We start from the raw sequence: 25,384 nt of genomic DNA on the forward strand, positions 1-25,384 counted from the left end.
GGGCTTCCTTACTGTAAGAGCCTTACTGTGTGCATACTTGTGCACCATGAGGGCAGTACTAATGCTGAGACTTAAAGTTGTGTAGGAAAGGCATTAGAACAAAGGATTTGGGGAATACAAAAGGGATCAGATGAAGCACCTAGAAAGGCCTGCTTTCTGAGTGCCCTGCTATTCGAGACGTAGCTAGTGCTATTTGCTCCTGAATTCAGTGTTGTTTGGAGCGAGTGCAGCACAGAAAACAAACAATTATGAAGCAAGTTGACGGTTTTTCTTGGGTCTCTCGGTTCTGGAGTCCAGTTCTCGATGGTAGGTGGCTGCAGATGAGACTGCTCCTTGGTGTTAATTTGCCCGAAATTAAATTAAAGGATAGTGGCTTTTTAAAGTTCATTTACTTAGAGGAGTAGATGTTACAGGAGTTAATGGCTGTATTCATTAAATGCCTGTGTGTACGAATGAAGCCAAGGTAAGAATAATGAAGAATCCAATACAACTCTTACCTTCTTATAACTTTGGCTGATTTTTGTCCTTGAAATGATTGAAGCTACTTTATTGTATGGCAGTAACGTGTTAATTTCTCTTCTACAAAAGAAAAAGACATTAATGCATACCGACGTCTGTCTTGGTTGCCTGAGTCTGTTCCCTGTGCTGCTTCCTATGCTCCACCCAACCTCGTGTGCTTGGGTTGTGTTCTTTACCTGCTGTCAACTCTTGCCTATCCAACTTGCCAGTGGGGCTACTATTGGGTAGTTCTGCTGATTGTCTTTACCCAAACTGTCTTTGTTCAAGACCTCTGTAAGCAGCTTCCACTGGGGCTAATCGTAATGGGTACCCTCTTGTGGAGGAACAGCTGGAGAACCCCTGCTTCTCTGTAGCTCTGAGCTATGCTGTATGTGTACGTTACAAAGTTTGTACACAGCCCTCTGAGGCTCCTTCTGGTGCTCATGACCAAGGAAGGCTGGAACTACTGCAGCACAAAGAGAGCCCCTCTCAAGCAGTCCTGTTTCACTCGGGTTCCCCTGCTCTTGTGGCCCCCCGGGCAGCCGCCCAGATGGACGGCAAAGGCTGTGGGAGGGCTGTTGAAATTTCTTCCAAGTGAACACTGGAATAGTTGTTAGCCTGCAAATAAAAGCCGCTTATGCCTAAATTCATGAAACCAAGAGACAATAACAATCAGTTGTTATTAGTAACAAATAATAATTTTGGATTTCACATAAAGTATTTTTTCTTTTTTTTGCTTCCCAGCCTAGTATGTAAGTTGTGATGGCAATTGAAGGTCTTTCCATGTATCAGAGCCGTGTGTATTAGTCAAAATGCTCCTGGATTTCTTCTCTCGTGTTTATTACAGAGAACGGTGACTTCTGTCCTGTCTAAAAAGGCAGATTTACTAACAAGTGGTCTCTTAATTCTCCTGTTTCTCATTAAAAAATAAAACAAAATTGTAACTCTCACAGAAGAACTTACCTAGTGGCTTCTGGGTGTTATGAGCAAAGACGTTTATTATGGACTGATGTTACTTTTGAGCTGTGCTTGGCAGAATAGGTTGTGCCTCGGTTCGTGCTTCTAAAAACAGACGTTTACACTAATAGGTGGTCTTGATTAGTTGACTAGTAGGAACTTGACTAGATTCAAGTGCATCAAGTTATTTCTTTGAAATTCTTACAGTAGTTGCTGTGTGAACCAGCAGGTGTCCCTGAAAGGTTTGTGCCGTTACTGAAAACACAGTGGCCTAACTGGAACTGTAGCTGTGTTGTGTCAGCTTTACTGTGGTGCCCATAGCTTAAGCTATGTGTCTGTTTTACATGTGTCACAACTATCTTAGAACCCTGTTCTCCTCCGTTCCTGCAATGTGGAGTGACCCACTGATGAGTATCGTGCACCAGAAGCATTTGAAAGAAGTGGAGTTTTTTGGCCTTCTGCTATAGGCAGATTGTGTTATTTCATCTGTTTATCTGAACAAGGCTTTTTAGCCTGCAAAAAACAAAACAAACAACAAGAAAAACCACTTGCTTTCAGTGTGAAAGGAATAACTGAGATCTAGTTTTATTCTGGTACTTGCTAGATACTGCAAGCTTACCTCCTGCAGTTGTGTACATCTATAGCTGCTCAAAAGAGGGCTTTCTCTTAATGCTTATTGAGGCAGGCTCTGAGCCTGTACAGCTCACCTCATGTACTCTCTTTGGGGAATTAAATAGATGTGACTTAGTCTTGCTTCTAGCTGTTTTCCCCAAGGGTGGACTGTGGTATCACATAGTGCTGCCATGGACTGTGGCAGAAATTTCAAGGAAACATTTCTATACAAAGAAAGTGTGTTTGTATGGAGCTCTTGTCCTTTCCATCAGGGCTGTGAGGGTACAGCCCTCTTCAAAGTGGAGCATATGCTCAGTGTGGTCATGCTAAGCAGTAGCAAGCACTTATGATGCGTAGTTAGATATATATGTGTATATATAGGCATGTATATAAATAATGCTATGGTTTCAAGATACTTGTGAATAGATCGAGAAGTATTTTAGCCACTTCTTATTAGTAATGCTTCTTAGAAAGCCCAGTAGTTTGATTTGAGTGCTTATGGACCTCTAGGTTAGAACTGTGTAAAAATAGACATGATAAATACATTTTTGGGGTTGTGATTCCACTGGTTTTGGAAGAGCCACCTGGAATTTGTAACCAGTAACTAGCTGCTGCAGTGTTGAGAAGATACTTCCAGTTACAGGACAGCCCATTGTGCTTGTGGTTTGTAGGTGGTGCTGCAGCAAAGTCTGTCCTGTAATTTTCTCAGATCTGTTGTTAAGTAGGTCCCTGTTCAGTGAGTTTGTAGGTAGGCTTTTCTGAAGCACCTCTTCTCCATTGCTTGGTGAGTCAGCTGGCATGCCTGCTTCAAGGCAGGGCTAAAGGTAACAGGTTTTATGGTGTAATGCTGTGCTGGTTCACATCTGAGATAGCTGTGGCCTTCGTGACTGAGGTCTCTTACACCTTCCCTCTTGTATCAGTTTTAGTTGCTCTGTACAAATTGAAGTTCTCTTGGCTTAATTAGACAAATCTAGCCTCCTCCACCCCCTGGATGCTCTGCTTCCATCGGTTGCCTCGTTTTTTTTCTGCATGGAGGTAGTTTAGTGCTAGAACAGAGGTGTATCCCTCTTCAGGTCTAGAGGAAGGTTGGTTGGAAACATCTAGGCTGTTCACATGTAGATAAATGAATGTTTCTTCCTTATAGAAAGTGTTGGCAGCTGGTCTTGTTCCTAATCCACCTGTGGGGTTTTTGGGGGGCTGAAGAAAAGATCTGATAAACAATTTGTTTATTTAAATGCTAACCTCTTTGCACTGTATTAAGAGGATGATGTCATTAGCATGAGTGTATGTGTTTTGAAGCAGATGGCGTCTATTAAATCAGCAGTGTGGTGGAAGTTCTGGGCTCTCACACACTGGGTTTGTAGGCAGCAAGCAGAACCTGGAGCAGGAGAGCTTTGGAGAGGGGCTGTGAGCCCGGCATCCACCTCGGCTGTGGGGCTGGGGTCAGAGCTCTGACATCATGCAGGCCATGTTTGTAACTAAACCTTGGAATTGTTCTATTTTGTTTCACTAATAAGACTTTGAGCAGTAATGATGGATAATTTGCCAGTACCACAGCGTATCACAATTACAGAAGTATACATGAACAAAATGGCAGCTGGGATGCGCACGAGTGCCTGTGCTCTGCTGCCCGGTGCGGGACCGAGCCCTGTTGAGGTCCATCTGCCCTTGCTTCAGTGTGGTGACAGGGATCAGCCGCAGCAGGAAAGGAGCTCTGCAGAGCCTGGCTGTGGTGGCCAATGTGGGGCAGCATCACCCGGGGCTCCTGGCCGCAGCGCGTGCAGCTGTGGCGGGCGGGGGGGCAGCAGCACGTGGTGGAGGTGGGCCCTGAGATGGATTGGGCACCTCCCAGAAGAACCCTGCTTTCATCGTGTTTGGCACCAGCATCGTGACAGATTGAGCTCTTCCATGTAATAGATGAGATGTACGTACGACAGTGATGTTTGAGTCTTGTTTTTCTTGTCCAGCACAGCTGAAGGATGAGCGTTCTCATGATTTGCGGAGTGTTTGGATTTTTTTGTCATTTTGTGACTTGCTGTGTCTGAAGCTTCAACATAAGTGTGCCTTCAGGTTTCCTTCCAGTTGTTCTTCATCTTGTGAACTGATTAAATTTATTTGATGTTTGTTAACGATTTACAGCATCAGAGGCAGGTTACTAGTGGGCTGATAAATGTGGGAATGGTCTTGTGAATTATCTGATTGCCGCTTCATTCTGTAACTCAGGGAAGTGGGAGGGAGAGAACTGAAAGGAACAGAATCACATCCAGTGCACGATTGCTGGCTGGCTTTGGAAATGGTTCACAGCATGTAGAGCCTTTTCTCAGCAGCTTAGACAAAATAGCTTAAGTAGAGCGTTCTGGTGCTGTTACCCAAACAGTGTCTGCATCACTTGACCAAACAAAATTCATTTTCACAAATACTTTTTGCTGGAGTCATCCAGATAAGCCGTGATAGGAGCTGTGAGTTTCTCCAAACGAGTTTGGGATAGCAGCTTGAAATGCCCATTGGAATACTTTGTGCCCTCATCCCCCCGCACAGCCGTGTCACCGCCCTGTCCGACCTCCCAGCCTGCCAGGTTTGCACTGGAGGGATAATACGGGTTTAAATCTCACTTTGTGAAATAATTCTTTGCAATTACTGCCATGGCATGCTGAACTGGCTATGCAGATGTTGGGTGAAAAGTAGAGAAAATATGAGGCCAGCTGATAACTGAGCTGCTTTTTTGTATTCCTGTGCTCATCCTTGCTGGCCTCTAACATTGCGTACAGTAAGGTGTGTTTGCCACACTGGAAGAGCAGCTCTATGGCTGTTGTGATAGCACTGTGTGTGTGCTGTTCTGCTGTGACTGGTGCAGTGAGAGTTACGGGGCAAGAGGGAACTGGATGCTTGGTATGGTACGTTATGTTTTCCTTTCCTATCAAGAGATAGACAGATTTCTAAGAAACCTTTTTTAGGTCATAATTATTATGCCCAAGAAGTATGAATATTCCTTCACTTCTAGTTATATCAGCTTTAAATGGCAGCTTGTGTGGAATCTGTTTCTAGAGTTTATCATGAGAAATATTCTGTGGCTGGGGTTCATAAAGCAGCTTTTTGGTTTTAGAAAAAAAATCAGTCAATTAATCTAGATTAAAAAAGTGTTGTGTGCTTCATGGGGTCCAGCAGTGTATCCAACTGTTAATCTAGTTCTCCCTGAAGGGATTGTAACTAATGGCCAGCAAATAACCGCTTAACAGCTCTTGTTAATATGTTTTGAAACAAGATACACTGTTGAAAAAGTTTGCTGGGATCTGATGTGGCACCTGTAACAAGTGGCACTGCAAGGAGAGTGGCTGCTGCATTCATGGGCAGAGCGGTGGTCCCAACTTGGAAGGACAATCAAATTTATATCTGATATTAAGTAAATTAGTCTTTTGGTGGTTCTGATCTCCACTACTCCTCCGTAAGGGATTTGGCTTTCACTGGGATTGAAGGATTACCCAGAAAGAGGAAGCGAGCCGCACAAAGCAGAGTTCAGATACAGTAAGAAGCTGAGGAGAGAAGGAGAGGCGTTTCCTCGCAGGCAGAGAAGAAGACCTTCTGAGGACAGCACGAGAGCTGGGCATCAGGCTGGCCCAAGTTTTACAGTGTTGGAACTGCTTCATGTTGAAGCTGTAATGTGCAATCATTTAAATGGGAATAATCTGAAACTCTGTAATTGATTTCATAATGTAACCACGATCCCACATGGTTGTTCACAGTGACTTGTGCACCTTCCTGCCCAGCACTGCTTACCGTGTGGCCTCTCAGCCTGCCACTGGGAGCGTGACTGCAGATCTGCCTCCCTCAAAGAAATCTTTGTGTAGATTACTTTAAAATATATATATTTTTTTATATATGTGTGTGTGTGTCTTTGAGTTTGTTAGGATATTAGGCTTCTGCAAACTGTGGGGAAAATGAAATCCTGTTTCTGAGGCCCAGTGCCGCTTCTACGAGTTGGAAAAGTGTTGGCCTGCTTTGTATCTGATGCTACATTCTGTCTATAATTTATGTCATCTAGCTCTTTTAATTTCAGATTTAATGAGCTACAGTTATGTGTTTGGTATATATAGCTTGTGTTTTTGTGGGGAAGTCTGTTCACAGAGCCTAAGCAATGGTCATTAAAACCACAAAAATGTCATTTATTTTGAAGTTTCCCGGGGAGCTCCGGACATGGACCAGGGTGTGCAGCCCCAGCCGGGCAGCAGCAGCTGTTGCTGTGGTGCAGACAGCAGTAGGGCCAGCTGGGGCACACTGCTAGAGCAGAGGAGCAGCTGTGTGGTTTGACTTGGACAGGATCAGAAGTGGATGGGAGAGAATCCATAAAATACAGGAGGGATGAATGTGCACGTGGGAATTACAGGAAATGGAAGTGTTTATGAATGTGTTAAGGCTGATTGTTTTTTTGTAGCTAGTAAGCAATGTTTCTGTGGGCTCCAGCAGTTAAATTACCAGCCTGGTAAGGACATTAAACCTGGAGTTCAGGGGTTGCGGATGGGACTGTGATGATGGGAGCTGTGGCCTGGGCTCAGAGGGACTTGGGCTGTGGCAGAAGCCCATGAAATTGCTCTTCTGAATGTTAAAAAGGCCTTATAATAGGTTTCTCTCTGTGTTACTCTTTGCTACTGTGCTGAGGAGTCTTAACAAACCTGGTTACGTCCTACAAATGTATGCAAGGAATGCTGGTTTGGGGTGAAGTTGGGTTAACTTCCCTGCTGCCTGCCCGCCAGCACCAGTTAAGGTCTGTGTAGGAGCTGACAAAGCTGGGTGCTGTGTGGGATGGCTGGGCCTGCCCTGGGTTTGGGTCTTGCTTGTACCTCAGAGGCTCCACTGAGTGTAGCAAAGCAAGCGTACACCCAGAATAGAAGATGAGTTGGAGAGCAGTTATTTGCTATTTGTGTATTTTTTATTTATATGGCTATATATGCTGTTTCTAAGTTAAACATTTGCTTTTCCTCATTGCTAACCTGTAGCGTAGGTGGATCATATCTCAATCTGGAGTAACTTTTACTATAAACTGTTCTGAAGAGCAGAAATGGGTATTGTTAGTCAGTCGAGGCATTGCACTGCTTTGTCGTGCTTACTGGAAGGAAAGGAAGGGCAGTGGAGAGCTTTGAGCTGACCTTGCTGATGCAATAACGGAGGAGGATGATAAGGTTGGTTGTAGTTTGTTTGATCTCTGTACATAAATGTCTTGCGATGCATTTCTGAATTGCGTGCATTGGAAGGGCTTCCTGAGCCCTCCCCCTGCACACAGCGGCAGAGCAGCCCCCGTCCGTGACTTCCTTGACCTCTGTGTTTGTAACTCCAGTTTTGTCATAGTGTAACGCTGCGATACTTTGGGAGACTGAATGGTGCCCTGCCACACTGAGAGAACCTTCAGATAAAAGGTGGAGCGCTGAGTTACTAGGATTCCTCAGCAAAGATGTAACAACTAAAACCAATGATTTAGGTGAAACAGGGAAAATAACAAAGCTTGGGAAGTAACTAATCTATGCAGTATTTAAAGGCAGGGGTCAGTAAAAGTCCAGAAACACTGTTTCAGTAATTGAATGTAAGAGAAGGGACTGGTTTTCATTTTAAAAAAACAAAGTATTCAAGCGTGCTTCAACAGTTTTGTTTAGTTTTTGTGGCTTTGTGAAGTAGATCATATCACGGGCCATGATTTGTTATTTAATGACAGGATTTATCACAAATGGGGGCTTTGTGACAGTCCTTTGCCTGCAAGTGATTTTTTTTCTCAATGCTTTTTTTTTATATGCAGACTGTCAATATGGAATCAGAAGGTTCTTAAGTTAGGAAGTAAAACTTTTTTGCACTATAGGTGGGGATATTAATACGAGGCACATCCTGTTTTGCATTTAATTAGTAGTTATTACTCCATGGATGGCTGTATTAGGCTCAGGCGTCTTTTTCCTGTACTGAATAATACAGAACAAATTAAAAAGAAATCTTTTCTTTTGAGAAAGATTTGGCTTTGTCTTGACACCACCTCATTCACAGCAAATTATTGGTCCCGTGGATCACTGATGTCAGGCAAGACACAAGGAATAGGTTTTTCCCAAGATTTCTCTGTTGAGCATTTGTTTCTCACTACCAGGGCTGTTTGCAGGGATGTGTGTGATGCGGCAGTGACTGCAAACCTCGATAGGTGGAGGAGGACTGGTTAGTCTTGCTCCACCAAGCTGTGTGTCAGAGCCCTCGCTGGCCGAGTGAGGAGGCAGTGCACGTGGACAACATTTGTCCATCCTCTGCTGTTTTTAAAAGAGGTACGTTTCCATCAGGGTGGTAACTTCTGAACAAATAAGTATGACCTCTTTCCTTGCGTGGCGTACTTCTGGTACTTGCAGATGTCTGCACCATCATCTATTTTTGTATGAAGACTGCATCATCACACTGCTACAGAGCCGTGTCATGCTGAGGGCTCAGCTAAGGCGAGTAAGAAGTGCATCCACATGAAGGTTGCTTGATGTGCTGCTTGCCTTCCGAAGAAAAAGTCTGCTTTCTGAATAGTCGGTGTTCAACAGACTGCAGTTTGCTTTTTCTCTAGGCTCTCAAATTTACAGAGAAATGCTGTGATTGAGCAGCATTGGTTTGAACAAAGTGAATTAATGCTGCATTCAAGACATCTTCTGGATTCTGAGATTGAGCAGATGAAGCAGCTGTCACTTGGAAGCTGTAGGGGGCTGAACCTGGGGGTGGAGGCCAGGAGCCCTTCAGGTGTTTGCCCCAGCTGGTAATAAAACTCACCTGGAGGCAAACAAGCTGTGATTTTTACTTTTACTTTGGCAAACTTGTGACTAGGCCATGTTGCTGCTTTTCACACCATGCTGGAGTTTGGAAGTTACTTTTCATGAAAGGATTTTGCATGTATTAATATTCAGCTGCGTTGATTGCCGGATGATTTCCCTTTCAGTGTCAGGGAGTTCCAGTGCTCCCCGAAGGACAAGCCCTTCACAAGGCAGCTGCTGTGAAGAGTTGAAGCGCTGTCGCTGCAGTTCAGCTTCCAAAGAAAGCCAGGTGTCAGCTTGGTTTCCCATGGCTGGTAGTTCATATTGTTCACTAGTGGGGAATAAAAGCAGCTTTTCTTACATTCCAGAAAGTTTCCTCCTTCAAATTCCTTGTTGCTTCAATGGTAAAAGATGTGCACAGTGGTTTATCGGCGTTTTATAGGACTCAGGCCTTGAGTGCTGTGACCTTACACTGCTACTGAGGGAATGAAGATGGCGGCCAGCTCGTGGTGGTTTTCCTGCAAGTATTGGCTATCTGTAGCTCAGAATGAGAGGATCCTGCTTCTGGAAGCTTTTGATAATGCTTCTCCACTGCTCCACAAGGCCTGTAGAAGTGCAGGTGTTGGTGAAGCACTCACACTTTGCCTTTTTCTTGGGAGGCAGCAAAGTGTAGGATCCAACCTCTACATATTGCCACTAATTCCTCAGCCTGTGTTTGAATTATTTTAGACTGGCAACCAAATTCCCATGCCTGTTTATGTCTGGACTGACTGCTGAAATGTGGGATGGTGTTAGCATACCTTCATAAAGTAGCTTTGCTACTGCAGGAATGTGTGTGATCACTGGAGTTCTTGTGCAATTATAGCAGCTGTGGGCAGAGGAAAGTGTGCCCGGGTGTTAGGAAGCTGCTTCTCAGCATCCAGAGTGACACAGTGAGCAGAGGAAGGTGGGCAGAGCTGTCACTGTCAGCAGCCCATAAGGCTGCAGCACAGCACGTGTTGGGAGCACATGGGAAGGGGCTGCAGTCAGGAGTTGGAGTGGGACAGCAGTTGGGGATATAGGAGGGAGAGTTTAGGGTTCCGTTACTGAAGGACAGAAACACATTTGTTAGCTGGATGGTGGATCAAGGACCACTGTGCAACCTAGTTGGTATTGCTAGATGTGAGCTAGAGGTGTGTCTCCTCGAGGCACTGACAAAATATTGGTGTATTATTTTTACCAGTTATTGTGCCACTGTTACTACATTTGATGCTGAGACAGTTCACAATGCAGAAACCCTTTGTTTTTGATGCTGTGATTTTACTGCAGTTGTAATGCTACGAGCAGTTTCTGGAAGTTCACAGCTTGTGTTCTGCTGTGTGCTTCTGGGGAGGCGGTTGTCTGTGCTGCTCCCCCCAGCAGGTTTGTCACAGCGTTGCTTCGTTCGTACTGAAGTGCAGAGATCAGCCATTATGAGCCTTTTTTTTTCCTAGCACTTAAATTTATTGCAGCATTGCCCTCTAGAGGGCACTTTTTTCTGATCATGTCAATATATTATTTCACCTATATAAAACTAAATTTCCCTTACTTTATATTCTGCACTCCTGCCTTGATGCATCTGTGAAGAGCAGTTGTCTGTTACCTGTCAGGAGGTGGGATCAGAGAATGAGAACTGCTTGCTTCCCTTGTCTGAAAGGATGGAACATGTGCTATTGGCTTTCAGCTGGATTGTTTCTGAAGTAGCTATTAGGGAAGGTGTTAAGCTAATTAGGGAGAGCTGCTGCCCTAACAGCTCGTGGTGCGTTTCTGTGATGACAGCACCTGGTGTGGGGAATCCAGCAGCAAGGTGCAGCACGTACAGCTCACAGCTGCGCTTTTGAAACACACCATGGAGCCCAGATAGGTTTAGAAACCAACTGCTGATCTGCTGCGGTGGATAAGTAGACATGAATGACATAAACTGAGTATTTTATGTATTATTTAAAAATCTGAAGTTTAAAGTAGGCCTCTTACCTGTATGGGAAACAGCAAGGGAGAGAAAGTGGGAATGTGTTTTTTGGCAGAAAGGTTACAGACCCACCAACTTCTTCCTGAAGTCTTTGTATGCTGTTGCTTTCACTCTGTCTCATTGGTAGAAGTCGGTTGGTGAGACTTGCTTAGCAGCTTTGGTAAATGTTCTGTGCAGCTTCTTGTCCGGTGTGCAGGAAGTGCCCGCTTCAGCATTTTTCATAATGGTGCTTCTTACGAAAGAGTACCTGCAGTGCAGCACCAGGAGGCAGAGCTGCTCAAGTGCTTTTATTGCTGTCTCCTGGACTGAGGTACTGCTGTCCAACAGAGGCCGTTTGCACACTGAGAATAGTTAATGTCCTTAGTAGTAGCTCTTGTTAAGATTGTTTATTACTGAATAAGATAATAAGTGGGGCAGAAATAGGTAATTAAAGAAAGGCTGATTTCTGACTGGTTCTGAACTTGGTGTTGTAAAAATTGCACTGCTCTGTTAATGCTGAAGATTCTTACAAATCTGATGTACCCCAAATAAGGGTTAGATTTAACGTATAGAGTTAAACTCTGTCAGCACATGACTGAGAAGGAGGCAGCTATTGTCTCTTCAGAATGGTGTTATTTGGAACTTTTTCAGGTGGTGCTGATAGGATAGAAAAAGTAATTTGTTTAATAAGTGTAATAATCTCCCTGGAAGGTTCAGGTGCTGAGTTATATCTGTATTCTTTAAGGGCACTGTTTGGGTGAATCCCAGACCTAGCATAATGCCACAGCTGAGCTGCAGCAGGAGCAGAGCGTGCTGACGGTGCTGGTTATGAGCTGAGTGTGCCATAGTGCTTCCCTTCGTCCCTTGTGGCATCTGCTTCTTTTTGCTTAAACTCTACCACTAAGCTGGAAGATATGAGAGCGTGTTGAAACTTAACTGAAATAAACCTCGCTGAGCACAGTTTGGTGAAGCCATAGATCTTCAAACAATAAAAATCTTGTGCAAGGATGGAGGATGGGGAGATGGGGGATAGGACTAGTGAGACAACAAGCCTGTTATTTAAGGTAGACAGCCTGGGACTGGGCTGTGTGTGAAGGTAACTCCTTCAGCTCCATGTTTCTTGAAGCAGCAGTGCTAGGAAGAGGAGGAATAGAGAATGTGTACAAGTGTCTCCAGACTGGAAATGTGCTGTGGGGGCAGAATTCAGGCTTCCAAAATAAAATTGTAGTTACAGATAAAGTTGTTCTATTCTGTCCAGAGTGGTGATGTGATCTTGGTACATAAATCTGCTCGTCAGCTCAGAATGACTGAATGCTTATTTAAAATAAATTAACAATATCTCTTTCTCTTCCTTCTAGATGGATTGAATCTTCTGTGTTGAATGCCTCCAGGTTTTTCTGTTGGATTTCCCATCTGGAGAAACAATTGTGCTTTGAGCCACTGTGGCAGACTGAATTGTGGATCCTAAGGCTTCAGATCTTGGGAAGACATTAACCTGACACACACTAACCTGACATCACAGCCACAATGGTGCTCTCACAGAGGCAACGAGATGAACTGTAAGAAACAGTTATTTCTATGTTTATCTTATATTCATTAACCTTGAGCTAATAATTTTCATTTTCAACTGTATTTACTTAGAGATTGTGGTTTGATTTTATTCATAAACATACAGACCTGTATCATTTAGCTTTTGTGTCTCTTGTGCTGTCTGAATACAGCTTCTTAAGTTAGTTACAAGTTATCTTCAAAATCTTCTATTTGAATAAGCTCTGGGGTTTAAACACATTCATGATTACAATTATTTATCAATTATCTGAAGTTCTTGTGCAACACTTCGAAGAGTGTTAAATAAATGGGGTGGTTGTTGTGAACTTTGTAAATAAAAATGGGGAATGACAGACTGTGATTGCTTCTGCAGAAGAAGGCAACGCTGTTCTCATGTATTTTGCTTATGGGAATAAATGGGAAACTTTTACTTGAGGTCACAGGGCTGAGTGTCTGAGGGGAGGCTGGATTTGTGTAGGAGATAAGAAAGAAGAATGTGATTAAAGCTGCGGGAAGAATTTTCCAGTGAAAAGCAATTCTTCTCAGAAGAAAAATCAATTGCAGTGCAGCATTGACCACAATGTGTACCAAATATTTAAGTGTTCTACTTTTCCAGATCTCTTTGCTGTGTGCTTCAACACAGATGTAAAATGCCTGTTTTGAGATGCTTGCCAGAGCCTGTGCCCTGGTCTGCCTGCTGTGCAATGGCCTTCCTCTGCATGCGGTGTGTTATGGGGAATGTAGTGCTGAGAACCAGGAGCAGAGCAGTGCCTCTGGGAACGTGTCCCACACTGTTAATAAAGCGCAAGTGACAAGTCATTATGTGGAGGGCTGAGCTGTGGTGGGGTTGCTGGGGAGCCGTGAAGGGATGGTTGCATTTCAGTCGCTGAGGACTTGGCCTGTCTCTTTCACCGTAGCTTGATATTCCTTTCTATAATTCAGAATTTGTGTGAAGTGGAATACATCTTGATTTGGAATTAGAAGTAGCCTTTTTATTCCTGTAGAAGCACTGCCATTATTGCTTTTTACTTCAGCTACCAAAGAGGTTTATTTTTTTAACTGAATGCCTTACATAGATGACATCCTGATTTTTGTATTTAAGAAGTTTTTGTGTTGGTTTATGTAAATCCTGTAGTCACTGCAGTGCTCACTGTGTACACGTGTGTACCCACGCTCAGAACAGCTGGGGGTGGATGGGACCTCGGCTGTCTGCTCAGTGCCTGCAGCCTTTCCTAAAGTCTTATTGTAAAAAAACAAACTGGCAGATGATGACTACTCTAAGACTCCAACAAGCAGTATTGAAACTGTTCTTTCACATTATGAGTAGGTCTAAACCAAATGCATGTTATCTCGAAGGAAGGGTCCAAGACACATTAGTTCAGTAATAATCTTTGGTCACAGAAGAGTGTTTTGAACAAAAATGTAAAATTGGAAGCACTGTATGTTTTGGTCACATGGGGTATCCTTCCCTGTAATCTAACTAAAATTACTGTATCCTTCTGAAAAACAAAGCTAAGGCTTGTTTTCTTAAGCAGAGCGTTCAGATTTCACTGAAGTGTAGAATTCAGTCAATGCTTTTAAGTACTGCAGACTGTTCTTCTCAATGCAGTCTTCTTTCAGAGATAAAGCCCCCATCTCATATGTGCATGTAGTTATTTTCTGTGTCTCCTGTTGGATTTTGTGCCGTACAGATTGATAAGTATGTTCATGCTACTCCAATGTTTGATAACAAAAAAAATAACCTTTTTTCTTCTCAAATCTAAAACAAGGACTATGTATTCTAAGAAGTGAGCGCCTTGCTATTTGTCATGATACAAAATGTTTACCAAATGTATTCTTAGAGTTTGCCTGGGCTTGTTACAAGCCTGATCATCCTGGGTGTTGACAGGAGGTGGTACAATTCAACAAAAAGCCCTGAACCAATCCTCTTATTCAGAACTAACATGCTAATGATTGTGTTTTTGGTTCTGTGTTTTTTAGAAATCGAGCAATAGCAGATTACCTTCGCTCTAATGGCTATGAAGAGGCATATTCGGTTTTTAAAAAGGAAGCTGAGTTAGATGTGGTGAGTTCAAACAAAATTCTATGTGTATATTTTAAGTAAAGAGTTCATAATTTTATAGCATTTGCTTTTGTTGTGAATATGTATGCCTGTTATCTACCTATTAGCACATGCAGTTAGTACTGGAGGTGGTACACCTGCATAGCTTATTGTCTCACAGTACAATTAAAACACAATTATCAGATGGCTTAAAGAGTTTTGAATAAAAGTCTTTATCTATGACTGAGGCATAGACTTAATCTTACTTTCTCTCTAGCTACCACTGGTTTGTACAGTGATCCTGGGAGGGCCTAGATCTTTCAAGATGAAAGCTGCAGGAAAGCAAAGTTAATGAAAGGGAATGTGAAGGTATAAGGAAGATGATAAAGACTGTATTAAAAAGAAAAAAAAAAAAAAAAAAAAAGACATGGAGTTACTGAAGTGAGTCCAGTAAAAGACAAGGAAGATACTGGCTGGAAGAGCTGGGGCTGTTCAGCCTAGAGAAGAGGAGGCTCAAGGGATATCTTATGTTGTTTGTAAATACCTGATAAGAGGGTGTAAAGAAAACAGAACGAGGCTCTGCTCGGTGACAGAACAAGAGCCAGTGGGCAGAAATTGAAACATAGCAATTCCACCTGAATTTAGTGTGAAACTTTAAAAACAAAACCTTTTGACTGAACAGTGGAACAGGTTCAGATGTTGTGGAGTTGGTCCCTAGAAGTATTCAATAGGTGTGTGGACGTGTCCTGAGCAGTTCCAGCTGACCTTGCTTTGAGTGAGAGGGTTTGTACTTTGTTGAAAGTGGAAAAGACCTTGTCTGTTTTGTGACTGCATTTGGGTCAGTAGTTAAACCATTACCTGTGACTCTGCGTGCATACTGGTTGGTTAATGATGTAGTAGGAGGGCGAGGCTAAAAGTTAGCGGGTCTGACCAGTTTCTGTTAAGCAGTTCTCTGTCAGGCTAGAGAGGTGCTGGTGACATGGACCAGTCATTTCCTACAGTTTAATTTTTAAACTTGTCATTTACTAGAGGCTTGTATTTCATTGTAGCTTGCTTCTACAATGGAGATAGTTGGGTTGAGTAGTGAACTTGATGAGATGATCCTTAATAGAGCCTTTTCTTTGTTGGAATTACTGTGGTGTTCTTTTCCCAAAATCCTTTGTTGAAGTATAACATCTTATAGCAGCAAAATCTGCTTCCAAGTATGTAGTAAGTAAGTAGAGATTACAAATTGGGATACCTAACATCTAAACTCCTAATACCATTCCCAGATTTGCTCATATCTATCAACCTAATTAAATCTTCCCAGAGGTTAAAAAGGCAATCTAAACAGGCTAGGTTGTCCTATTTTGATTAAAAAAAAAAAAAAAAGGCAGTTGTTTAAAGTTGTGTGTGACATTCTCAGAAGAAAGATCTGAATTAGATGAGATGGTACTAAAATGACAAGAAGCAAAGAGAAGCAGCCTTTTGCTGGAACATTGGTTGCTCACTTGCTCCTCAGTTACTCCCTGAAGCCCAAAGGAGGAAAATATTTAGAGGATGAAAATTATGCATCATTAGCGGTTCATTAGAGATAGAAAAGGAGCGCTGATCTTCCCAAGATGTGGGGTGCTGCTGGGCTGGGGCCGTGGGGCTGCTGTGGGGTGTAGCGATGCTGCGGAGCAAACTTCAGATTGGCTGAGGGCTCTGCACAAAACTGCAATGTCACAGCTGTTATTTGAAGTTAACTATGATCACGTTTTCAAAAATAGTTCTAAATTAGTTGGGCTGAATTGTCCTCTGGATGTTGGCTGCTGCTCTCAAGCCAGGTGCGTTTCCCTGGAAGAAAGGCGCTGTGCTAACAGTACTGCGTGAGCTCAGTCTGGGCTGTGTGGGTTGTTCACTAGTTCCTACTGCTCCAGTTGATGGATGAGGAACAGAAGACTGTTGGAGAAAGTGATATCCAGTCCTGTATGCCTCGGTCCTTGCTGTCAGTGTGTGCAGGAGGAAAAAAAACAAAGTAAAATGGGACACAATTTTCTCAGATATGCAGAGCACATAGAATTAAAAGCTTTCAGATACTGATGGCTAATTCTAGTTTTTGGGATTGTCTTTGCAGTGTTACTGCAGTATCTTTAATTAAATATATGTATTTTAATGTTTCTTCTTTTCCCTGTGTGTAAACTGTGGTTTATTAAAACTTGAAGTACAGTTGTTCTCTTTTGTTAATAAAACTGATCATAGTCTTCTGTTTGATTTTTCTGTGAAACACGCTGCTTATGTTGCTTTTGGAGGAACTTGCAGAGGCTTTGGATGTATAACTTACTGATTTCTTTAAACACTCCTACCCAGAATGAAGAGTTAGATAAGAAGTATGCCGGACTTCTGGAGAAAAAATGGACATCGGTTATAAGATTACAAAAGAAGGTAAGTAGAGATCTGGTAGATTTACTTGTATCAAAAGTTATAACCGAGAGTGAACATTCATCAGGGAACAGAATGTTACGTTTTTTTTTCCTTCTCAGGAAGGAAAAGATTAATTTGCATGACTTGAGCAGGGAAAATAGCTATGTCCCTGTTGCAGAAAGTCTTTGTCCATCTTAGTGCTAGCAGAAACATCCTCTCAATTTCTTAAGAACATTTATTTACTTCAGTTTATGGGTTGTATGTACAATTTGAGGCGGAGAAGGAAAGATGTGCCCTAAGGCAGTCTGTGAATGGAAAGACTGAATAACTGTCTCCAGAAGGCTTAACTCGGTTAGAAGTAACCCATGCTGCTGATGTCTTTGGCCATTACATTAAAGGGAAGAAACCATCAACTCCAGTGCGCTACAGCATGTGATTCTTCTGCAAAGGGATGGTACAAAACTCTTTTTAGTAATGCTTCAGTGGCTCTGGAGGGCATTAAAAGCCTTAAAAATCAAAGTGTACCAACAGTAATGGCCTATCTATTATAGAGGTCAGTATATGTAAGATTGTATCATGTGTTCAGTTTCTCTGCTGTTAGTTAACACACACACACCATCTCAGGGACACAGAAAAGCAAATTGCAGTAGTAGGATGTGTTTTTGTTAACAAAAATGCCCTCAGTAGTTCATCAGAAGTGCCAAATAAGCAAGAAGCACACACAAAAGCCCTGTCCCTTTTGAGTCAGTTGCTTGTACATCTTTGCACAGTATTTAGGTGATAAGTTTTGGTGGAATTTTTTTTTCTTGCCAGAGGTTTGGGCAGTTGGAGGAGAATAAGTGCTTAATTTAGGTGTGTTTTTTTTAATTCAGAAATATCAGCTCTATAGCTTGTTAGTTGTTTGGATCTGTGCAGCCTGGGCTAAACTGTGAATTTGGAAGCTTGTTAGTGTTTGGGGCACTAATGACTATAGATGGCTTACGTCTTGGTGTAAGGCTGTACATAAATGGTCTCTTTAAAATCCATAAACTTAGGTAATGGAATTAGAATCGAAGCTGAATGAAGCTAAGGAAGAATTTACATCAGGTGGACCTCTTGGTCAGAAACGAGACCCTAAGGAGTGGATCCCTCGTCCTCCAGAGAAGTATGCTTTGAGTGGACACAGGAGTCCTGTCACTCGAGTAATTTTCCATCCGGTTTTCAGTGTAATGGTTTCTGCTTCAGAGGATGCCACAATAAAGGTATGTACTTGCTGGAGAAAGTTAAACGAAGCAGTATGTAGCAGTATGTAGCACCAGTATTTCATGGTGAATGTGTGTTGTACTGATGAAAGATGGCTTCGGATTCTGCTTTAGCTTCACTAGGGACAGTTATTTCAAATATGATTCCTGGTGTAATATATGAATTTTGGTTTTATGCTGGTTCAGTTACTATCTGCAAGTATGTTTTACTACACTTGAAAATACTTGAGCTACTGTGGATTAGGGACTGGCACAATGAATGGTGGGGGAATGCATTTTGACTGCTCAGTAAGAGAAAGTGGCACAGAGAGCATCCAGACATGGGAGGGAGGAAGACAGTCTCCTCAAGTCATCTAAGGCCTAGGTAGAGTGGTTGTGCAGCTGTGTCCTTAACTGAAGAATGGTTCTTCCCATTTATTTTAAGTGGCACATGCAGGCCCCGTGAAGTTGCTGTGAGTTTTAGGAGAGACTTTCAGTAGTTCTAAATGATCTTCACGCACCTTCATTGCAGTGTACAATGACAAGAACAGATTTATTGTGGTAGGCAAGTGATTTCTCATTTTAGCACCGAGTAAAGATGTAATTGTGCATTTTGTTGCTCTGTGAATGTCACTGTTTAAGAGAAATTGCCATCTGTGCTGTTTGAAAACTCTTTGGAAAAATGTTGTCCTGACAAAGGTTGGAAAGTGTTGGAAGTAATGTGCTTAGAAATGTGAGTTGTTCTGACAGTGACTGCCTGCTGGAGAAGGCTTAGAAAGTGGAATCAGACACAGTTAAGGAGAAACTCTTATGCCATTGTTTCTGTGGCAGATAGGCAGCACAGTCTTTTCTTCTTCTTCTTCAACCAGACTGGGTCCTCTGCAGCAGAGACAGCTCTCTGCTTGTTGGATGGTTTGGAGGAGCCTGACTAGTTTGGTTGTTTCTTTACTCTTATGGATCCTGTGAATGAATATCTGTGCTATTGAAATCTAGCTGCATAGCATAATTTGACTGTTCCATTTCCAGAGATTGAAATGCTGGGGATGATGGATTCTTTCACTGCTGATGGTGGGCTTTTTTGTTTTATTCAGGATATAATTAAAAACGAAGTGCCTAATTTTGTGTTTGGAGGCCCACAGTACAATCTGTAGAAGTTTGTTTTGTTTCAAAGGCTTTTGTTTGTGATTAGATGGTAGAAGACTAACTTAATTAAGAGGTGGGAATGGGACCTCATGCTATCTTGCAGTTATTAACTGCAGGCAGTTGTTTAAGCTTTTCCAAATTCTGTAATCTTGCTAATATGTGTATGTCAGACTCCTAGTTGTGATTTGGGGTCTCATCCCTAAACTGATATATTCTGGTTATTGCCCTGCAGCAGACCAAGTGTTTGCTGGTGACTCTGAGGCAGTGAGTAGTTTCTGAAACTACAAAAAAGGAGCAGGGGGAGTTGTTGAAGGTGCTTCTCCCACTAACTGAAAACAGACTGTGTACCAGGGTTGAGGAAACAATACAGAAAGATGTGTAGGATATATAGGTAATGATCATATTAAAACAGTGCTTTTTTTTGCAGTGCTATTAGACTTTTTTAGGTCTGTCTTTGTTTCTTGTTTGTTTAATTATTGAATAAGGTGCCAGACTGGTTTGCAGAGTGCAAATGTAAGGCTGGAGAATACAGAGAGTAATAATATGTTACTGTTAATGGGTTTTCTGTTTGCTTGTCAGGTGTGGGATTATGAGACCGGAGACTTCGAACGAACCCTGAAGGGGCATACAGACTCTGTGCAAGATATTTCTTTTGACCACACTGGCAAACTGTTGGCCTCCTGTTCTGCTGATATGACCATTAAGCTATGGGATTTCCAGGGCTTTGAGTGCATCAGAACTATGCATGGTAAGGTTTAAAGGAAATTAACAGTCTGTAAAGTAGAGGTGTGGTTTTGTTTTGTGGTGTTCTGGCTTTAATGAATGAGAAAAACTGCAGATGTTGAAAGGGAAATAAAGCAGAGTTTTACTCCAAAGAAAGGGGATATTTTTAATGCTTAAAGTGTTCTGTAAAAATGGAGTATATGTTCAGTGTCTGTGGAATGAAATAGCATCTCAGATCTGCTACACACAGTGCTGTGGGGAAGCACCCCATAATGATACTGAAATGAAATGGCAAATATAGGGGAGCTGAGTGCTGAAATTTAAATGCTTACTAGATAACAATCTGTACTGTCAAATGACTGGAAAGCTGTCTTCAGCTGCACCCCTCTGTTTCCAGAAAGTGCTGACTCAGGAAGGATACAGGATACAAAGTGTTCTCTGTATGCTGTACGGTCTTTTGCTTCAGACTTGTCTGGTATCAAATGAGTGTATTAGAATCATTGCATTAGAATCAAAAGCCATGGGGGAAAAAGTGGGGAAGTAAAACCACCACATGGATTCAGTCGTTGACAGCAACTCGTTGTTTTATGGTCTCAATATAAGAATGTTTTTATACTGCTTATCTCACTTTAATATCATCTTGTAGAAGTGATGAGCAGTAATAATGTTGGAGAATTTTTTGTAAGAATAAGTGCACACACACCAAAGAAAAAGACCTTTTCCGTTGAAACATCACCTGAGTGGGGCATCATAACACTGTAATCAGACTTACCTGGTAAATTTGAGTGCAGTCAAAGTAGCTGCTGGGTTTGGCAACTGTTACAAAGCAGTGCTTGCGGTGCTGATTGTCTTTAAAACACCTGAAGGATGTTTTTTGAAACAATCCTAGAAGCTGCTCAATGGCTGGGCTGCATGGCTTCTGAAAATATAAATGGCTTCTGTAAAACTTCAGGCTTACGTTCAGTGATTATTCCATAAAGCACACTAAAGGCTTCTGCTGTAGCTTCTTGATCACGATGAATGAGTAGCAGGTCCTGTGTACAGTGTTACAGTATTGCAGTAGCACTTAATAAAAGTTTGCTTTTCTTTTTAGGCCATGATCATAATGTTTCTTCGGTAGCCATCATGCCCAACGGAGATCATATAGTTTCTGCCTCGAGGGATAGAACTATCAAAATGTGGGAAGTCCAAACAGGGTGAGTGCAGTTCTGGGTGAACATCACTGCCTGAAGAAAACCTTCAGAAAAATACTTGTAATAGGAGATGTACCACGTGCACCTTGACACCGTTGTCAGTGGAAGGGTTCTGCATTAAGTCAGTAAGTGCAGGGTTTTAGTAGCCACTCGTTAAAAGTATCTGATTTTATCTTTCTGGGAGCTATGGAGCTATAACACTAACTCAAGACCAGGTAGGAATTTAGTGACTAATAGCAAATTTGAAGGGATTGTGAGAAGTGGAAGGAGAAATCTGCCATCTTTCTTGACACGGGAAGATTTTTTTTGTCTGTTTCATTATTCAGTAGTCTCTCTGATCCATCCAGGTTGAGTGTAAAGGCTGTCTGAATGATTTGTAAATCTGTATGTTCTTAAAATACCTATTTAACACAAGTTGGAATGTCAGCAGCCTCCTATTTTCTCCCTTAAAAAGTATTTACTGGCTCTTAACTGTTCTTTTTTCATACAAGCTTCCTCCCCATGAACTGCTTTACAGCCTTGTACATCAGCCAGGACTGATATGCCTGCTAAAGCTTAACTTCTGAGAGGAGATCAAGTCCTTAGATATCAAAAGCATGTGTAGTAGCTTTACTGCAGTGCTTATATATCATTCTGTATTTCTCTGTTTTGAATAGTTACTGTGTGAAGACTTTCACGGGTCACAGAGAATGGGTGCGCATGGTGCGGCCTAACCAGGATGGCACCTTAATTGCCAGTTGTTCTAATGACCAGACTGTGCGTGTTTGGGTGGTAGCAACAAAGGAATGCAAAGCTGAGCTCCGAGAACATGAGCATGTGGTAGAATGCATTTCCTGGGCTCCCGAGAGCTCATACTCCACCATATCAGAAGCTACAGGATCAGAGGTAATGTTTCCAGTGCTCATAAATATGTAACTTCTAAGTTTTGTTCTCAAAGCACTTGGCAGGCATGGCAGGTGTTTTGAGTGTTGGCGGTTGTTTTTTCCTTTTTGCTGCTTATACCTGTTGCATCATTAATCCACAGCTTGGCTTTGTAGGCACTGTGCTCTTGTGTTTTAACAGTAGGGCCCTACCTGTGCACTAATGAAAGGGACATTTAGAGAGAGGCTCTGTTTCTGAGAAGGTTGAGAGTTGAACTGCACTACATACTTCCATGAAGCAATGTGGAAGGCAGCTGAGCTAATGTATCCTTGTAATGTTCACGTTACCTGGCGATGAAAGGTGTGTGTGGGGGGGAACAGCAAGTTAAAAATGCAGAAATGAAGCTACCTTGGGTGTAATTCAAACTGCTGCTAAATTAAGCTTTGACCTCAGTTTCCTAGTGTACAAAGTTAATGATGTGAGGAAGCATTCTTAAAAGTCTGCATGTGTATGGTCATGGATGTACGTTGGCTTGGTTGCCAACTCCTGAAGCAAGGCTTACCAGAGGTTCGCACAGATTTCCTTTTAAGGATGACAGTGTAGAAGAAAGTAATGTCAAGCTTAAAAAAACCGTAACAAAGAGGCAGGAACTTGTCTACTCATGGACTGAACAAATTATTTCAGTCAAATTTCACTTGCATCCTTACAAGATCCTTACAGTCTTTCTATTCAAAACAACGAAATGTAAATCCCAACTGTTTACTTCCTCAGGCAGCGGTAATTACCTGATGTGCTGCATCTCCTGCCCTCTGCTGGTCTGATGGCTGCGTACATCACGCTGTGATGCTTGGCTCTGGGCAAGGAGCAACTTAAAGATAACGTCACAGTTGAAAGATTTCAGGTTCTGGGAACTGAGTCTCTGGTTCCTACTTGGCATGGTTACAAATGGAAATAATTTCAGAGTAGGGACTAACCGAAACTGTTGAACTTACTTCATTACTTTATGTAAAGGATGACAACACAGAGGTGTGTCTGAATTTCATATGCTTTTGTTCTGAGATGTGTGACTCTACTCGGACTGTATCTACTGGTATATTTGAAGCAGATGTCTTGCAGGTGGAAAGCTTGGATTCAGAGTAGTTCATTTGTCTTGGTATATCAGCAGGACATAAAACTATTTGAACAGATTGTTTAATTCCTTTCTTTTTTTCTTCTCCATACTACTAGTAACAGCATGCCTGTGAATCCCAGCTTTGGTACTGTGTGTGTATATATGCTGTTAATTATCGTACAATCTAATTTTTCTAAGTAATAGCAGCACTTAAGATCTGCTTTCTCCCCTTCCTTCCCCTTTCTGTGCCATAATGAAAACATACTTTTCTGTAGACTAAGAAGAGTGGTAAGCCTGGGCCTTTTCTGCTGTCTGGATCCAGAGACAAGACCATCAAGATGTGGGACATCAGCACTGGCATGTGCCTTATGACACTTGTAAGTTTGGTGGTGTTTTTCTTTGGCGATAGCTGCATGTGTAACGCCAGCTTTCGTGGAGTGAACTGTCTTACATGTTTGTTTTGAAGAGGATTTAGAGCTATTGAAATGAGACGTGCGCTGGAAATAGTTTTAATGGCTTCTGTATTTCAGCTTCTGTTGCTAAGAAATAGTAAATCTCAAAATACGTAGTGTGAATGCAGGAGTACTGTGGTGTACTTCTTGGAAAGGAACTTGCTAGTAATCAGCTGCATATTGTCTTCAGTAAAACGTTGTTCTTTCGGTGTGGTGGTCCTGCAGGCTGCTGTTTTCCAGCCTGTGCTCAGACTGAACTAGCCCTTATTGCAGGGGGTGAGGATGAGAATCAGTGCAGATCACATGGGAACTCCTGTTTGCTTGCCTTCAAGGACAGGAACTCATTGTTGGTAGTGTTGATAAACATGTAATAATAGAAACTGAAGATAAAGTTTGAATTCCAGTAGTTTTGGAATGCTAAATGCTGTCACTGCAGGCCAAGGGCACAGAGTTACTCGGCTTGCCATAGCATAAGCTGTTTGACCTTAAAACGTGCATCTGCTCACTGATGTCTCCTTGTGCATAAGGTGGGCCATGATAACTGGGTACGTGGCGTTCTGTTCCATTCTGGGGGAAAGTTTATTTTGAGCTGTGCTGATGACAAGACTCTACGTGTCTGGGACTTCAAGAACAAACGATGCATGAAAACCCTCAATGCGCACGAACACTTTGTTACCTCTTTGGGTATGTATTGTTCCCCAGCACTAGATTCAAAGTACAGAACCAGAGAGACAAGTTCTTCTGCATCTTCACCAGCTGAGGACCAAGCTGGGCATTCACGTTCTGGGATTCCCATGATGTTTTGTGCTGTATTTTAATCAAATAGGGATAGATCAGAATTTCAGGCGTTCTGGAATTTTCTGTTGCCACTGTTGTATATGAGATAAAGATGCTAACTGCCAGAGTGTTCTGGAAGCTTTCACTGCCGAGTGTGCAGGGATTTGGGGAGTGTTGTGTTACAGACACTTCCTAGCCTAAAGGAGGAGGGTTGTGAGCAAGGGGGAAAAAGTAAAAGCCAGGAAAAAGTGTTCAACTTGAATTCCTGGGCATTGTAGGTTGGCACTACCAGATCATGATAGCTGCTAGCTCCCCCCTTTCTACAAAACCTCTTCTATCCAAACTGAAAAGAGAGATATTTTTTTTATACTCTACATCAGTGAATTTGCCTTCAGAGCTACAAACTTGCAGAGCTTTGGGATTTAATCTTTGAGCTGGCACTGCTTTTGGGGAAGAAGTAATGGCATTCAGTGAGAGAGAGTGAAACTGTTCCACTCATTCTTAACGTACCCTTTTCTTTCCTCGCAGATTTCCACAAGACGGCACCATATGTGGTTACTGGAAGTGTAGATCAAACAGTAAAAGTGTGGGAGTGCCGTTGATTGATTTCACATTTGACCCCTTTCTCCTCTGGATGCACTCAGATACCATGGTTACCCATTGAGCTCTGTTTAAATAAATATTGTCCTTTCATGTAAATTATTCTGGATGTAGATTGAGCTTATTAAATGTTACACACAAAGTATTCATGCATGGTGAATCCAAATTGTATACTGTAAATTTACATACGTTGTCTAGAAGTACCATAGGTTTAAGAACATGGGCTGGCATTGGTCACATCAGACCTAAGAAGGCAGAAGTTTGATGATTGAAATAGGGCACTTAACTGAATAGTTGACAGTGTCGTTCTGTGTCGGATAATTATACCTGTTTTTCTTTCTGCTGTCTGTTGGTGCCTGAATTGGTGACCTCATTTGGGAAAGGTTTTGTAGGGCTCTTTCAGAAATGTGTATCTATGTAACATCACTTAAGTGTGCTTAATAAATCTTCTCTAAGAGTACTAGATAATAAGGCTGCAAGTCAGAATCTTCTGAACCTTATATGTAATTAATGGAAATTAATTAAACTTTGGAATATTTGTCATGAAA

At 42.2% G+C, this 25,384-nt stretch overlaps 2 protein-coding genes across 4 annotated transcripts in view; one reads left to right on the forward strand and one right to left on the reverse strand.

The window, feature by feature from the left end:
- The window catches only part of LOC146543042 (uncharacterized), a 19,015-nt gene extending 18,967 nt beyond the window's left edge, over positions 1 to 48 (reverse strand). The window contains exon 1 of the mRNA XM_085241188.1: positions 27 to 48. Within this exon, the coding sequence (XP_085097314.1) occupies positions 27 to 48 (22 nt within the window). The remainder of the gene's footprint in view (positions 1 to 26) is intronic.
- The window catches only part of PAFAH1B1 (platelet activating factor acetylhydrolase 1b regulatory subunit 1), a 27,827-nt gene extending 2,443 nt beyond the window's left edge, over positions 1 to 25,384 (forward strand). For all 3 annotated transcript variants that reach the window (XM_085240817.1, XM_085240818.1, XM_085240819.1), the window contains exons 2-11: positions 12,141 to 12,341; positions 14,311 to 14,395; positions 16,703 to 16,777; positions 17,791 to 17,997; positions 19,699 to 19,867; positions 20,936 to 21,038; positions 21,692 to 21,920; positions 23,283 to 23,384; positions 23,987 to 24,143; positions 24,765 to 25,384. In XM_085240817.1, the coding sequence (XP_085096943.1) occupies positions 12,310 to 12,341; positions 14,311 to 14,395; positions 16,703 to 16,777; positions 17,791 to 17,997; positions 19,699 to 19,867; positions 20,936 to 21,038; positions 21,692 to 21,920; positions 23,283 to 23,384; positions 23,987 to 24,143; positions 24,765 to 24,838 (1,233 nt within the window). In that variant the 5' untranslated portion in view covers positions 12,141 to 12,309 and the 3' untranslated portion in view covers positions 24,839 to 25,384. The remainder of the gene's footprint in view (positions 1 to 12,140; positions 12,342 to 14,310; positions 14,396 to 16,702; positions 16,778 to 17,790; positions 17,998 to 19,698; positions 19,868 to 20,935; positions 21,039 to 21,691; positions 21,921 to 23,282; positions 23,385 to 23,986; positions 24,144 to 24,764) is intronic.

This window comes from Meleagris gallopavo, chromosome 21 (genome assembly GCF_905368555.1).
Source record: "Meleagris gallopavo chromosome 21, MGAL_WU_HG_1.1, whole genome shotgun sequence".
In the NCBI taxonomy this organism is placed as follows: Eukaryota; Metazoa; Chordata; class Aves; order Galliformes; family Phasianidae; genus Meleagris; species Meleagris gallopavo.